Source organism: Mastomys coucha, unplaced genomic scaffold, assembly GCF_008632895.1.
Source record: "Mastomys coucha isolate ucsf_1 unplaced genomic scaffold, UCSF_Mcou_1 pScaffold22, whole genome shotgun sequence".
NCBI classification, from domain to species: Eukaryota; Metazoa; Chordata; class Mammalia; order Rodentia; family Muridae; genus Mastomys; species Mastomys coucha.
In genome coordinates this window covers 251135153-251151631 of record NW_022196905.1, presented here as the reverse complement: position 1 = coordinate 251151631, position 16479 = coordinate 251135153, and the positions used below count along the sequence as shown (strand labels likewise).

At 37.3% G+C, this 16479-nt stretch overlaps 1 protein-coding gene across 3 annotated transcripts in view; it reads right to left on the bottom strand.

Annotated features, from left to right (window-relative positions):
- The window catches only part of Cntnap4 (contactin associated protein family member 4), a 353495-nt gene that overhangs the window by 80338 nt on the left and 256678 nt on the right, over positions 1 to 16479 (bottom strand). For all 3 annotated transcript variants that reach the window (XM_031341494.1, XM_031341492.1, XM_031341493.1), the window contains 4 exons: positions 9085 to 9324; positions 7065 to 7289; positions 5305 to 5438; positions 4402 to 4489 (listed from right to left, as the gene is read on the bottom strand). In XM_031341494.1, the coding sequence (XP_031197354.1) occupies positions 4402 to 4489; positions 5305 to 5438; positions 7065 to 7289; positions 9085 to 9324 (687 nt within the window). The remainder of the gene's footprint in view (positions 1 to 4401; positions 4490 to 5304; positions 5439 to 7064; positions 7290 to 9084; positions 9325 to 16479) is intronic.

Sequence of the window (16479 nt, the reverse complement as noted above, 5' to 3'; positions counted from 1 at the left end):
TGGAACATGACCTTACTCCTATCTTACTGTAAGCACCTCCTCTCTCTACACCCCACTGTGCAATGGAACACAACCTTATTCCTCCTATCTTATGGTAAGCACCTCCTCTCTCTTCACCCTCCACAACCTCTAGTAATCTTTATTTTGCATTCAGATTGATTCTTTTGAGCATCTGCATGCAGTGGATGACATAGAGCATTTGCCTTTCTGTGTCTGGCTAACTTCCTTTAACCTAATGACCACCAGCTCTATCTATTTTACCGCAAATGACAGGATTTCATTCTTTCTCAAATCCCTGTTGGCTTTCTTTGCAGTGCCGTTGCTATAAGTGGACTAAAACACTGTTGTTATGAAAAGAAATGATCTGAACAACACCTTCTTTGTGCATCTAAACCTAAACCACCAATTCACAAAGGCCAAGACACACACCTCCACACCAGCCTAAAACAATAGAAACATTTCCCAGAAGTAGGCATAGAGATTTCTCAATGTCAAATTGCAAAATTGTGTTCTGTTTTTAACTGAGGCCCTAACTAATGTTTTGTTTTTGTTTCTTTTTGGCTTTTAAAAAGAACTTTCCCCATTGAAAAAAGTTTATTGAAAAGAAAAGAATTCATAATTCACACTGAATTCAAGAAGGCCAAAGGAATGGAAGAGAGTGGCAAATGGAAATGGGTGGCATGACGTCCGCATGTTTTGTAAATTTTGTCTGTCAGATCAGCAGGCAGTGTTTTGACCTGGGAGACAGAATTCGCGTGGTTTTGCTTACTCTCAAGTTTAAAAGTTTTAACATATAAGCTAGACTTTTTCATTGTATTTAAAGATTGCTGGTAAATATTCTAGTATCTACATAGCTTGATGCATTTAAACAGGTCCTTTGATCTGAGATGGTGACAAAGAATCAACTCACAACATTGGCTTCAAACAAGAATGCCCATAGTTCAGCAAGACTGCCATGTTTGCCATTTCAACTGTAAGTCTGCTCTAGCTTGATAGTGAGTGCTGTGAAAGACACTGTAAGTAAAGCCTGAAGAGGACATCTTAGCAATTTCTCGTGTTCCTGGTCATCTGTATTAATTTCCAGAGTTGCCATAGAAACTGTCCTGCTAACTTTGTATTAAAGTTGGATTTTTTTTTTTGAGATTATAACAGTTGTATTCCTCTGTTTCTCTTTCCTACCTTCAAACCCTCCTTCCTGTTCTCCTTCAAATTCACAATTGCATGGGTATGTATGTATATGTATGTGTGTGTGTGTATTATAGTACATATATATATATATATATGTGTGTGTGTGTGTGTGTGTGTGTGTGTGTGTGTGTATCCATATAGGCATATACCCATGCGGTAATAATTAATGAAAAAGAGATCGTGAATTTGAAGAACAGGAATATATATATGTTCATATATATATATATGTATAGGAATATGTATGTGTATATATATTCTTAAATATAACCTACTCAGTCCATATAATGCTACTTGTATATATGTTTCAGAGCTGACTGTTTGGCCCTGGACAATCAACAGGTGTGCTTTCCTAAGGGAAGACCTCTTTTCCCACTCCCAGTTTTCCTCAGTTTCCCGTAGTGCTTTGTGGACCCCTTCCTGTCCACCCTGTTGTGCCTATTGGTGTCACCCTTGTTCAACTTTGACTTTTTTGAGACAGGCTCTTTCTGTGCATATAAGACTATCTGCTACTTTAGTGATCCTTCTGTCTCAGCTTCCCAAATGCCAGGATCATATTATATGCCATCAACTCAACTTCTCACTGCTCTATGCACTTAAATTTTATTTAGCCTAAAACCAATAAGTATGCAAATGCAGAGGTTCAAAGGCATATTGTTTCATCTACTAAGTATACGTCTGGTTTAGGGTTTGAGTCCATCCTAAAAGTACAAGGTAAAATAGAATGACCATCTTATATCCAACGCACTGGACTCTGCATGTTCCTCAGGGCAAATGTCAATATTAAATAGTTAGATATATTACATATAATTATATAGTATGTATAATTAACCCTGTGAGGCTCACTTAGAATTATTTGTTATGTTTCAAAATAAATAATTTGTGTTGAGGATACACATATATTTAATGGCCGTTGAGATTTAGGATAGTTTTGCTGCTTAGAGAACAGGAGCTCATAATTTTGGTGCTCATCACACTACCTGAAAGCCTATAAATATTTATAAAGGTAGCTATTAACCTTCTCCAGGTCCAATATTTTGATCATTCACCCATGGGTTTAATCAAACATTCTCAGTATTTTAAGATGATGTACAGGGAACATAAGGAATGATTAATCCAGGTACAAATAACTGACAAGGTCAAAAGATAAAAGATTACATTGGAAAAAATATTCTAGGTTGCTACCAAATATCAGATAGGAGTTAAACCCAGACTACAAAAAGATCCCTTTTATAAAATAATGTGACATTAATACTCAGTTGTTTTTTTATAACAGAAAATAAAATGTTTTACATTGATTTCTCTGGACTATATTGATCCTTGTTGATAACTGCACTTTTATTATGATGGTTTTTTTAGAGGTAGAATATACCTATTTTAACTTGATTGCTATAATTATTAATAGAAATGAGTAAGGATTATAAGGCATTGAGGTGCGTCTAAGTAAGAGTGTCTATAAACACATCACACAAGAGATGAAACATGGCCCAAAGCACAGCCAAAACCATGTTCCCCAAATGGAATTTCCTCAGCTCTCACTTCCTCTACACCTCATCTAGTTTCACCGTTAGGCGAAGGTCTGTATATTTTCTAAACATGTCCATTACCTTCTTTGTTGCTACAATCAGATGTTTGGCAAGAACTCAAGAGAGGAAGTGTTACTTTGGCTTGTAAGCGGAGTAATACAAAACATCATGGAGAGGAAGAAAACAAGATGGGCAGAGGCTCTATGGTGGCTGGAGGATGCAGGTACCTAGGACACCTAGTTTTGTCATATCTTAGTAGAAAAGGAAGAGAGTGAACAGGAAGTGAAGTTGAGCTATAAAGCCTCAAATCTACCCCCAATGATAAACATCACCTTTCAAGGCTCTACATGCTAAAGGTTATAGCAACATCACTAGCTGGGGATCACAAACACATGAGCCTATAGGGACATATGACACTCAAACATTAGCAGCTGGTTGATGTATCCATTGCTGCTCCTACCTTGGTATTTTTGATGCAGGAGAATAATATCAAGCTTTATTACTGTTTTAGTTAGGATTGCCATTGCTGTGAAGATACACCATGACCAAAAGCAACTTAAAGAGGAAAGGGTTTATTTCACTCACAGTTCCATGTTATAGGTCATCATCAAAAGCAGTGCAAGTCCTTCCCATATTCAATCATCATATCCAGACACTATTATGGATGCCAGCAAGTGCTGGCTGACAGGAGTCTGATATAACTATTTCCTGAGAGGCTCTGACAGTACCTGACTAATACAGAAGTAGAGGCTCAGAACCATTGAACTGAGCACAGGGTCCCCAATGAAGGAGTTAGAGAAAGGACCCAAGGAGCTGAAGGGTTTGCATCCCCTGAGGATGAACAATAATATGAACTAACTAGTACCCTCAGAGCTCCCAGGGACTAAACTACCAACCAAAGAGAACACATGGTGGGACTAATGGCTCCAGCAGCATATGTATAGCAGAGGATGGCCTAGTAGGTCATCAATGGGAGGAGAGGCCCTTGGCCCTGTGAAGGTTCTGTGCCCCATTGTAGGGGAATGTGAGGGAGACAGAAGTGAGTGGGTGGGTGAGCAGGGGGAGAGGGGAGGGAACAGGGATTTGTTTTTGTTTTTGTTTTTCATTTTATATTTTCTTTTTTTCGGAGGGGAAACTGGGAAAAGAGATATCATATGGCATGTAAATAAAGAAAATATCTAATAAAAAAATCAGTGCAAGTAAGAAGTCAAGCAGGGCAGGAACCTGGAGGCAGGAGCTGATAAAGAGAGGTCATGGAGAAATACTGCAGCCTGCTTTCTTATAGAGCCCAGGACCACTAGCCCAGGGATAGCATCACCTACCATGGATTGGACCCTTCCTTATTAATCATTCATTAAGAAAATACCCCACAGGCTTGCTGACAGCCTGATTGTATGGATGCATTTTTTAAATTGAGGTTCACTCCTCTCACATGACTTTAGCTTGTGTCAAGTTGACATGAAACTATCTAGCACAATTATGATGATTGACACATGGCAGAGATCAGTGTTGTCTTCAGTCAAAGGAAACCACCACTAGTGATAGACCTCCATCATCGATTCTTACCTAAAATAAGGCAAGGTATTCTGTTTGACCCGATAAGGTGTGTGTGTGTGTGTGTGTGTGTACGTTTGTTCTGATTCATGCTTACACATTATGACTAGTAGAAAGATTCTTTGTTTTTACTTACCTAGCATTCTGCCCAGTACCAAAGATTTGACTGCACTGAATTCTGTGCCTGATGACAAGTAGGTTTGTCTCCTTGTATTCTCATCAATCTACAAAATTATTCCATGAAATGTAGCCATCCAAATAACCATTGTTTTGTGGCAAAAAAAAGGAAGTGAAGAAAGAGGAAAAAAGAGGAAATTGTTATTGTGGTTTTATAATAGTTTAAGAAAGTGAAATTTAAAAACTTATCCATTCAAAATCTGATGTTTTTAAATCTATGCTCAGATAGCTATCCACTTTACCATCTTTCCTTTTAGTGTTTGAACCATCTCCACTGCCTAAGAAACCCAAATTTGGTAAAGCCAACAAAAAGACATGTGTTATTTTTTACCTCAATAATTTTTCTTAGCTTGGGATTTTTACTGGAGTCATGCAGCTAAGAAATTTTCTTCTATGCAGCGCTGAAACATTAGTGTTTTTCAGCAAAAACTGCTAAGGCGGATAATTCCATTTTGTAGTGAATCACATCCTTTCTTCAAGCTTACTCTGATATTTCAGTCATTATTTTCTCTTGTAGAATGATTGCTGCATTTATACACATCTAAAGTAAGTGGGTTTCCTAAGAGGCCTGATGGTCCTACCAGTAGGTCTCTGAGAAACTAGACATCATTTCCTTTCTGAGCAAAATGAAACAGGCAAGGCAAGTTTGGCATTTTAAGTGTTAGATATTAATAATACCTCAGGGAGGTTTGCCAAAACCACAAAGAGGGAGTTGGGGAACACCTGACCACATTCGATGATTTTATCTATGGTCTATCAAATACCACTGGAGGATGCTCTTGCTACTGTGATTCCTGGTTCTCTTTCTCCTCTAGGTGCTCCTTGGCAGGGTGTCACATGACCTTTGCATACTCTGTATTACCTCCACAAACACCATTCCTTCTTCTCTGTTGATCTTTACATGGTGAAGCTGCCCATCTGCCATGCTCTTAAAGCCAAAGCTGACGACATCAGGTTCGTGGTACTTATTTAGCTTGTATCTTATCTGCAAGCTTCCTGAAGTAGAAAAGGAAGTTACATTTTTAGTAAAAATTCGACTTTGAAACCACTTATAAAAACACTCTAATCCTTTCAGTTTTTTTAATATATTCACTTCCAGAGAACAATTCACCAGCACTCATATGGGTGTGACTCCTCAACCTCACCTCTAAATTCAGTTCTTTAGTGAAATTACAATATTTTCTAAATCAAGAATAGACATATTGCTCCTGAGCTGACTCCTGAAAAATCTTTAATTTCATTCATATAGGTCAACCCTGAGATTATTATGTGCAGATCATAACACTATTCTCTATGAAGAAGAAATGCAAATGTAGGTATTGGTACAGTGTCATGTATGGTTCAATGTTGCTACAGCATTCTTTTTACATAACCTTATTTGTTTTCAAAAAAGTCCTTCTCATATGCTGGAAAGGCAACTGAGGGATAGAACTTTAAGCAAATGTAGTTTTATACAAGATCAGAGTAGTTTCCAAGGATCCGTGAGTATAGACTTTGAAAGGAAATTAAAGTGAAATAAGCAAGTTTTAGCCAAATTTATTATTCAAATGAATAGTATTCAATTGCCTGCAGAGATGTCAATTAATTTGCTTTGCAGAACTCCTCCTGAATTAAGAACAACTAAAACCCCTCAATGTATAGATAAACTTTGAGCTTGAGGCTGACACAGAGGGCACACAAAATTACTTCTATAGTGGCAGTCAGTGCCCTTGAGCCATTTGATTTAAGTGAGCCAACATAGTTGGATATTTGTATGCCTGTTTATTTTCCTCACCTGGAGAGTTTATTTCTAAAACATTCATCTTTCATCCACACATGAGACAGAGAAAAACAGTAGTAAGCATTTTCCAGTGACAAGATTTCTGTAGCAAACACATTTTGTAAGCCACATACCATTACCCTGCATGAATACAGCAATGGTTCTTATGACTACATTATTGTCTGTTAGGACCAACAGGTCATCTCCTGGACATTTTTATGCATAATACTGGTCCATTAACATCCTTGAATACATTTTAGCTTTGATTAGAAAAAAATATGTGTCATGCACAAGGAGACATTTTATTTTAAAGTAGAACACCAAAGCTGCATCAATATTCATACAAAATACTTAAGAGTTCCTGGCAAAAATAAAATATAAGTAACTAGAGACATGGCTCAGCAGTTAAGCGGGCACACTGCTCTCTGGCAGAGGAGTTCCATTCTAAGCACCCAGGTCAAGCCACTCAGAACCCCTTCGAACTCCACAGCAGCTGTGGGGAATTCAATGCAATGCCTCTAACCACCACCCATGGCGCCTGCAATCCTGTGCGCGCATGCACAAACAGAAATAATTTAAAATAATGAAAATATATAAAACCAATAATTTTAGAAACAAACCAAAATTTACACCATTGATATAAAATTACAAAAATTATAAAGGCATCAGTCCACCTTAACATACTTAAAGGATCCTTTCAGATTAATCTCTATGATCATAATCAAAATCAAAACGAAGATAAAACCTAGACATACTCGTTTTTCCTCTCTAATTCTAGTTTAGAGGCAAACATCCCAGAAGGAGATGTATTCTACTGTGCCAATGTCCAAACTCGATTTTTTTCTCATCTAAAACACACTCACCATTTTTGGCAATGATAACTGAGAGGTATTCTTTATAAAAGGAACTCATATAAAGCAGCAAGCTTGGTGCCCGTGTAGTTCGGAAGCTAAATTTGATCATTTCTCTGCTCAGCTTCATATCACCATGAAATGAAGCTGCATGGAAGCTTGAGTTCTTGTTCAAAGAATAATTTTCTTGAAAATTGTAAACCACAGAAGACCCAGATCCAAAATATGCAGAAATCTCTGAAATGATATGCAGAATGTATGTTAAATTTTTTTAAGTACAAGGATCCTGTTTAAGTTACATGAGTTGATATCTTATGGCTGTAGAATAAAGACTCAGTCCCAGGGTAAGATAACACAGTGGGTTTTTAGAGATTGCCTTTATGTTAGAATAGCATATAATTCATTAGTGTTGTCTTATCTGACAAGCTAAGCTTCCTGTCTTCTACCCTGCTAAAAATCCACTTTCTTATTTAAATTCTAACTCCCATCTATTATTTTGTAGCTAGGATGCATACATCTTGTAATTGGAAAAAAAATGAAGAGTGACTTTTTTTCATTTCAGTATCAATAAGCATAAATATCTTTATTTTATAATAATTCTTCATATCTGTTGTAAAGAAGGCTAAGTATAGCGTTAACATGAGAGGGGCAGGTGGTTAGCAAAAATGGAGTCAGTTTGCAATAATTTAACAAGTGTAACATTTTACCTACAGGAGATTAATATTTCACATTTACACACATGTATAGGTAAATGTATGTGTGTGTAAGAGGTCAGTGGAGAAATCAGCTTTGAAACTTTGAACGTTGTTTTCTCTGCTACTCTAAGCATCTGAATGTTGATTAATTTTTTTTCTTATGAATGTTACTCATCATAAAGCAACATTTTGAGTCTCACTTCACTTTAGGGATTTTTAATATAGTTATATTATTTGTAATATAACTCTCATACACAGTATAACATGTTTTGCGTGTGTGTGTGTGTGCATGCGTGTGTGTGTGTATGTGTGTGTGCATGTGTGTGTGTAAAAAACTGGAAATTTCAGTTAGAAAATGAAGGAAACTCATCCTGAAGAGGAAAGGTTTTCATTCACACTTTAGACCAAAAATGTTTCCCAGACTGTTACCAGTGTTGTCTGGTTATTATCACAATTGATTTATTCTTGATAAAAAAAGGATGACCCAAAAAAGTGCAGGTTTTGTCAGATTTTCATTAACTAACCTCTAGTGCTTTTTCTGCAAAGTTGCTTTGATTTGGAGCCAATTTCTTTTAGCTTCCTTCAAGAGGAGACTAAGAAGCCCAGAGATACTTCAACAAAGTCAACAAATTTAAATTAATTGCATGGATCTATGAAAGTACAACACAGGTCTGTATATTCAGAGAAGGCTATCCAAAACAATTACTACTACACTGTGCTCTTCTCTGTCTTTCTGTGGCGTGGATGGGTGATTAAGAGAAACTACCAAATAACTACTCTGCTACTTTAATTCTGTAGCACATATTCATTTACTACACACCAAATGTCATGTCACTATTTTCTTGTGAATCAGTAGTTAGAAGAAAATATTAGTTTGACTGATACAAAGATACATACATTTTTCTGTAGTCCTTTGCAGTGCTGAACATGCTCAACAAAAATAACAATACACCCTGGAATGGATTTTTTAAACCAAGGACTGCCCTGTAGAACAGGTTGTTAACAGCTCAATTCTTTAAACACATTAGTAGTAGACAGAGTAAAAGTAGATTGACAGAGAACATTGAAGACACCTACAGGCTACCATTTGTGCCTATTCAGCAATAGACAAGCATTTTACCTGAATTGAGTTCAAAGACCCAAGAATTAAAATATGATTGGCATACAATAACCACTTTTCAAAAGAATATTTTAAATGTAGCTACTTTTGTTTCAAACAGCTACACAACAGACACAGACACAGACACACACACACACACACTCACACACACATGCAAACACACACAAGGCCTGCCAGGTGCCTTATTCACAGGGTTACAGGTTCAGATTACACCTACCTTTGGAGCAGAATGGTCCTGCATAGGCAGAGGAAGAGCAATCACAGAAGAAGCCGCTGGGCTTTTCCCTACACTTTCCTCCATGGCGACATAACTTTCCATAGCTCCCACAGTGTCCTCTGCATCCTGGCTGCACCCCAGGGGTCACTGTGGCTCTTTCTTCCAGATCCAGGGCCATCCCATTCAACTGCAGGGACCTGATGCATCCTAGGAAACCTCTCTGCCGGGTGGCAGTCCCACCTGCAAAGAAAATATTACAAATGCAAACATGTTCCTCTGCCATTCAGGACTTAAAGCTAAAGCAAAGCCAGGAAGAGGAAACTCTGTGACCTAACAATATTAGGGCATTGATCAGCACAATGAGAAGAGCAATTGGAAGCTGTGAAACAAAACTGTTGATGAACACTAGCTCTCAGAAATGTACATCACACATTCTACTCTGATCTGCTTCTTTTTCCCTGCTTTGCTGCTGGAGGTCATACCCAGGTCCTCACAAATACCACAAAAGCCACGCCGAGCCATGCCGAACCTTACACACTTATTTTCTGATACTTACTAAATAAGTTTTATGTTGGAGAAGTTGTCTTTCTTCATCTCTTTATTCCAAAGAACAAAATTAAGGCCATGCTTTATATTCATTCCAAATAACAGCACGTTATTGTTATGCACATTCGCTTTTGGATTTTTTGTTCCTTTCTTTTCTTTTCTTTTTGTAATTTCATATATACGTACATACATATGCATACAAGCATACATATATGGATAAGCATTAATATGTTTAAAATATTGATCTTCAATTAGTCTAGTAGTTTTAATTGACAAATATTCCTAAGGAATCCTTAATAAAGCATCCATAGGGGTGTTTTTTTTATTAATTATCCACAAAAAGATGATTACTGAGTATTGTACTATATTCTTCAGTACATTTTTCATTTTTCTAAAAGTCAGCCAAATATTCATTGTTTTATATTGGGACAAATCTTAACTGAACTGGGAAAAGATATTGATGAAGAAAGGATGGTACCATCTAAATGGTAAGCAAAAACTCTCTAGCCAACAACCTGGGGCTAATAAGAGAACATACATACCACCATCACTTTACTAGGCTATCATAACTCGTAATTCCTAACTGCATTCCAAAATTTATATTTATACCCATGGAGAAATGTAGCTCTTACCCCATATTAAAAACCTCCTTTATGCCAAATGGAGACCATCACAGAAAACCACAGTAAGTCATAATGCAGAGATAATCAGATTGCTAGAGCCCAGCCCCAATCAATGAATCTAAAAAATGTCTTCCTCAGAAGGCTTAGATAACATTGTTATGGAACAGAGAGACAAAAGCCAGAGAACCAGAAGTCCATGAGGTTGTGTGTTTTCTAGAATTGACAGGGAAGATACAACTATGAAACCTTAAAAATATAGCTGTCTAACAAAACCTGAACATTGGTGTTATCAATAGACATGCTAACCATGGAATGGGGAAACTTCAGGGGGTCCTACCCCTAGACAAACTACTAGAGGCAACAAACGCCTGCTGAAAGAATGAGAATTAGCCTCTCCTAGAGCAAGTTGATATCATTCTTCTCTAAGTCACATAGATTACCCTAATTCTAACTGTAATTTCTTAGACTATCACTTCTCTGAGAGATTCAACATTATTTAATCCAGATTTTAAAAAGCCACAAGATCCCCACTACCTAATAGGTCTTTACTATCTATGGTGCTTTACATTGTTCCAATTTACATATATATAATATATATAATATATATATATAACATATATATACATACATTTATATATGAATGATCTGAATTCATATCAAACAGGAGCCATTTCATTGAATGCAGTATACCACATAGAAAAATGCTTAACACATCACAACTGTGCAATAGTCAGTAACTACTGCGTTTACCCATCCATTCATTCATGCAACCACCTAATATCAAAATGGGAGATGGAAACTCCTCCAGAGATGAGGAGGGCCAGAGTTTGCATTGTAAAGATGTTTAGATCACCGAAATTAAAAAAAAAATAGCACTAAATCAAAGGATATTTCTGAAATAATACATTGTAGATGGGAGGTCATAAAGAGTGAACTGGTGAGGTGAGAATGTTTAGCTTCAAGACCATGAATGCTGCTAAAAACTCAAATTTATAGATGCAATGGTCTCTATCAAAATTGTTCTGTCCAAAATTTAAATATATACATTCAAACTACATTTTACACCATGTGTACCTCTTCGGTGAAAGACACAAAGGGCTTCAGACAGTGTGCACCATATTTGTCCTCTATAAATTCAGCGGGAGTAGAGTGTGATGTAGAGTCCAACACTCCATTTTCAATATTACCAAGTTCATTGGATTGAGACATGCAAACTACATTAAGGTGTGTTTTGAGAGAATGTTTCCAGAAAGTACGAACCAAGAAGAATCTCCCTGAATGTAAGTGTCACAATACCACACATATAGGGACTATAGAAAAGGGAAAGAGAGGAAACTCTATGATCTCTCTCTCTCTTTCTCTCTTTCTCTCTTTCTCCTCCTTCCCTCCCTCTCATAAATATTCTATACTTAGTTGTTGAGCCAAGAGCTCCTTAGACATTATTGATGCTATTACTAAAACTGGAGGGACCCCTGGCATATTTTCTGGGTATGGCAATGAAGGTGTTGATTTTATCCAGAATTATAGAACACCTAAGAATCTTAGTTCCTCCTACATTTGAACAATCTGTCATTCTCTCTTCTGCCTGTGTTGTCAGGACAAGTCTTTTCTTTCCCTATCAAGTTGTTCCTCACCTTGGCTCCATATCTGCTTAGCAACCTTATCTGCTAACTTAACTCAGTGAGTACCTGAGACTCAATCTCTTGCTCTAGAATTCTCCTGGCATCCTTACTAGTATGTAGAGTTTTCTTCCCAGGAAAGGTAAACCTACTACTATGGTTCACCCTTGGTGAAAGGGATCATATGGAGAAGCTAGAGCTTCATTTTGGCAGTGTTTCAATTGCTTCATGTTACATTACATAAAACCATGGCATATATGTTTCATAGCATAAAGCAAGTAGGAAATCGCTTTGTTACATGTCTGTTGCTCTAAAATGTAACATCACCATAATTCAGGGGTTTGTCCAGTTCTAATAGCATGAATAATAACTATGGAACTCTAGGTTCAACAACTAAGTATAGTCCATTTTTACTTATTCTAATTTTATTTTTGCATGTTAGAGGCATATAGAAGCTCACGGGTATAATGATGAAATAATAGTATAAACAATTTTAGTTTGAAACACAGGTGGTCATCATCCCAAGACAGCTTTACTTCTCTCCTCTTCAGAATTTGATTAAAAAGGAAAACACTTCCATTTTCTCTCATCTTTGGTTTGAACTATAGTTAAATTCTATGTGTTTTATTGAGCAGCTCTTTATGGGGTCCTGTATCTGATACTGGAAATATGAGAAGGATAGGTACTTGATCATGTCCTCAAAGAGCTAATTGTTTACTAATATACTCAGAGGGAGCGGCATTCATGGATACTACCTGATGCTAATGTAGTTGTAGAAATGAATACTGAAAGAATGCTAGAGGGTAGAGAAACTAACAGAAAATATACGAATATAGATGCGTATATGTATGAAATACGATCTTAAATATTGTCATAGTGATGAACATCTACCTTCAAACCTAGAATTTCTTTATTCCATACTTTCTGAGAGTTTGTTTTTCTAATAAAATTATCTTAATGCCACCTTTATTGAAAACATAATATCTAATTAGACATAGTCATATTGCACATGTTTGAGGATTTGCAACTATACCATTGGGTTTCCAGTCAGTCACTTTAGTTTGGACAGAATTCTTCTGAGAAACACGTCTCATGTAAATAGGATTGTACTTGAAAGCTTAATTAAAGATTGCAGTGCCTTTCCAGGGTTAGAGTATGTCCAATTAAAATGAGTTGCAGTTTGATTAATTGATTCTGGATGTTTCTGCTGAGCTATTTTGTTGGAAACTATCTTCCAATTAATTTTCTATCAATTTACTTGCCATGCCGGATCAGACATAATGAATTCCGGAACCTCACAAACACCGAATATCTTGTGAGGCGAATGACTAACCTTTCCATGTGACTGAATCTAACCAGATCCATCCACACACATAGCAATACTGAGGTCTCATCCTAAATGCTTAGCTAGGTGCTGAATAGGAAATGAATTGGGAAGACGTGTTGATTTTATCCTTCCTTCACATTCTTTAATCTCCAGAAATTCTTTTAAATAAAAAGTGTTACTGTCACAGAATTGGAGTTGATGGTGCCTATTCCCCATGGCATTGTGTCAGGAAGACCTTTGAGGTTAAATTTTGGTGGTTTTTAAAGACCTGCTATTCGTGTGCTCTCCTTGAATATGATTGTGGATTGGTGGAGGACAACTTCTTCATGGTCCCAGCGACTTTAAAGAATGAAAGAGATCATAATTGTTATTCTTACCTTTAAATTCAAAGACAGAAAGAAAGACAGTCTCATTTTGACCTTGACACTGTGGTAGAGGAAGACAGATCAAGTACCTGGATTCACAAAGCAATCCAGAGCAAGAAATTGATAGGGCATACAGGTTTGGCCCAGAATCATGCCAGGGAGATTAGAAGTGTTTGGGAACCAAAAACTCCTCCTCACACAGCCATCCTGAGGGAAGACAGCCTTGCAGAAGAAGTAATGTGAGCTGCAGAAACTTGTCTTTAATTATGCTGAGCAGTGATCTTAATTGTGTGGAGTCCCAGGAGCATAGGAGGAGGGAAAACCACTGTCCCTCATGTTCAAAGAATTAGTATAGTTGAAAGAAGCTGCTTGTATAAGAAAGACTGTCACAGGCAGAATGTTCAGGCTTCCCTGAACCAAACCCAAGTGATGGAAACATGACCTTGTGGCTATAGCCCTAGGAAAGAGCAGCTCTCTTTGATTTTCTGGCCTGTGGAAGCCACGCAATGGCTCTCTGATTTGAACATAATATGGACTATGTTTTAAAGAAATGCGCTATTGTCAGTAGCAGGCACATAGTTATATGTTCTACTTGTAAGATTTTGTGCTCAGCCAAGAGTCATTAGGATCTTCCCACTGAGCACAGGAAGGCCTACTCAGAGGTTTGTCAGGTAGATCATGAAAAAGATACTTTAAGGAAAAAAAATACTTGCAACAAATGATATAGGTACATGGAAGAAATGCAACCATTGTTTTACTAAAAATATGTAACAAGGAAACACAGTTATTATCACAGAAAATTATATGCTGAAATGAACATTATTTCAATAAGGCTATTTGATACTCTCTTACCATGGTTGTATTTCAGCATATCAAAAAAATGAAAGCTTAAAAAAGAAATATTAAGAACATATTATAATTAAAAACTTACATTTTCTAGGTACTTTTAACAATGTGGAAAAATTAATTTATAAAAACCAGAAGATATTTGTAATTTGTATAACAAAGACTTATCTAAAACATGGAAAGAATTTTTAAAAGTTATTTATAAAAAGTAAGACTGCTTAAAAAGTGAGAAACAACTCTAAATAGCCATTTTACGAGCTATCTTTGGTGAGGTCAATGGAGACAGGTCATATTACCTATGCCGTACATGCATGTTCTGTGACCCAGTAACTACAGTCCTGCATATTCAGCCAACAGAATAAAAACACATATTCATTCTCCCTCAGAATCACAAAGAAATATTTGTAACATTCAGTCTTGAAATTATTGAAGAAATCTTTGTATTGGTACTTTTGACTTCCCCAAACACACACACAGACACATACACACACACACACACACACACACACACACACACACAAGAAATATATCTTAAATACATCTTTGTATTGGTACTTTCAACTTTCCAAAAAAAAATTCACAAATGATATCCTTGTACAGGTAACTAATATGAAGAACTATAGCACGAAACCTCAGTGTGGACTAGCCTCTGATATCAACCTTTATATAGGGCATTGGGAGATTGCTTGCTCCAAATATTGCTGATATGATGCAATTCCAATGTGACATAAATGACTTCTCACTAGGTCAGGGATCCTTCCTTCCAACCCTCATCCCAGACTATTCAAATGGAGTTTAACCCATGTGAAAACTTGTCAGTAGAAGAATTTAGACAGGAAACGAAAATTGCAGAGCTGGTTGAATGAAAATCAATTCAGGGCTAATTTAAGAAGCTTCTAGGGGGGAAAATGCTGAGTTTACAAACTGAAATAGAAAATGACCACTGTCACATTTCAGTTTAAAAAATGATTGATTCTTTTTCTCTCCATCATTTCCGTGGTTGGAGAACATTTGTGAGCGAGAGCAGCAAGGACTGTGGCCAGTTTGTTCTCAGTGTTCCATCAAGGTCAAGGACAAAGAATCAATACTGTGAGCATTCCCAGCATTGCTAAGGTGACAGGTAGCATTTCTGAACAGGGTTGTTTAAGATGCTTGATGAATCACACACATGGCATGTACACACATACACACACAGAGGGGGAGGGAGGGATGGAGGGAGGGATAGAAGAAGGGAGGGAGAGAGGGAAGGAACAAGAAAGTAATGGCAAAGACCTGCTGCCACAGTAAGAAAAAGAATGGAGAGGAACAGGTTGAGGACAAGGCTCAGTGATAAACCACTTGCCTTGTATGTGCAGGGCCCAGGGTTGAAGTCAACATTTCACCAAATAAAGAGAGGCAGGGCCCTGAATGCAACACAAGCCATCATTCTTCATTACAAGAAGCAAGATGATCTGGGTTTTGGAGTTATTTAAAAGGAACAGAGATGTCTACCACATTGATTCTCTAGTTTCCAGACTAATTATCATATACTTGCTCCAAAAAGGGTTTTGTTCACTGTTGTCCCTCCTCCACTGTGAGCCATGTCTTAAAATCCAATTAGGTGGAGATGATCATTCTAATATTTGGAAGTAAAGGACTATTAAAGCCTCTCTGTTTTCACCTCTTAGATGTAGCCCCACCTCTGCTTACAGTCATCATTTCCTGACTTCTATTTCAGTTGTCACAAACAACTGCTGCCCAGGAGGCTCATATCTTTTCAGATGTGTTTTCTGTTTATTTCTACTTGTTTTCCTCAGGAATGAAGGCTCAGCTCTTGTTTCAGAGTTCTGCTCTCTGTCTGGGTTCAGTGGCAGTGAGTCCAGTCAACACACTCTCTGGCTGGGTTCAGTGGCAGTGGTGGGGTCAACAACTGAGAAGGCATAAAATTGTTTTCTATTACCTCAGTACATCGGCCACTACTGAGAGCTGACAAAAACTCTTAATATTGAAATGTTTAAAAATCTTTAGCCGGGCGGTGGTGGCGCACGCCTTTAATCCCAGCACTTGGGAGGCAGAGGCAGGTGGATTTC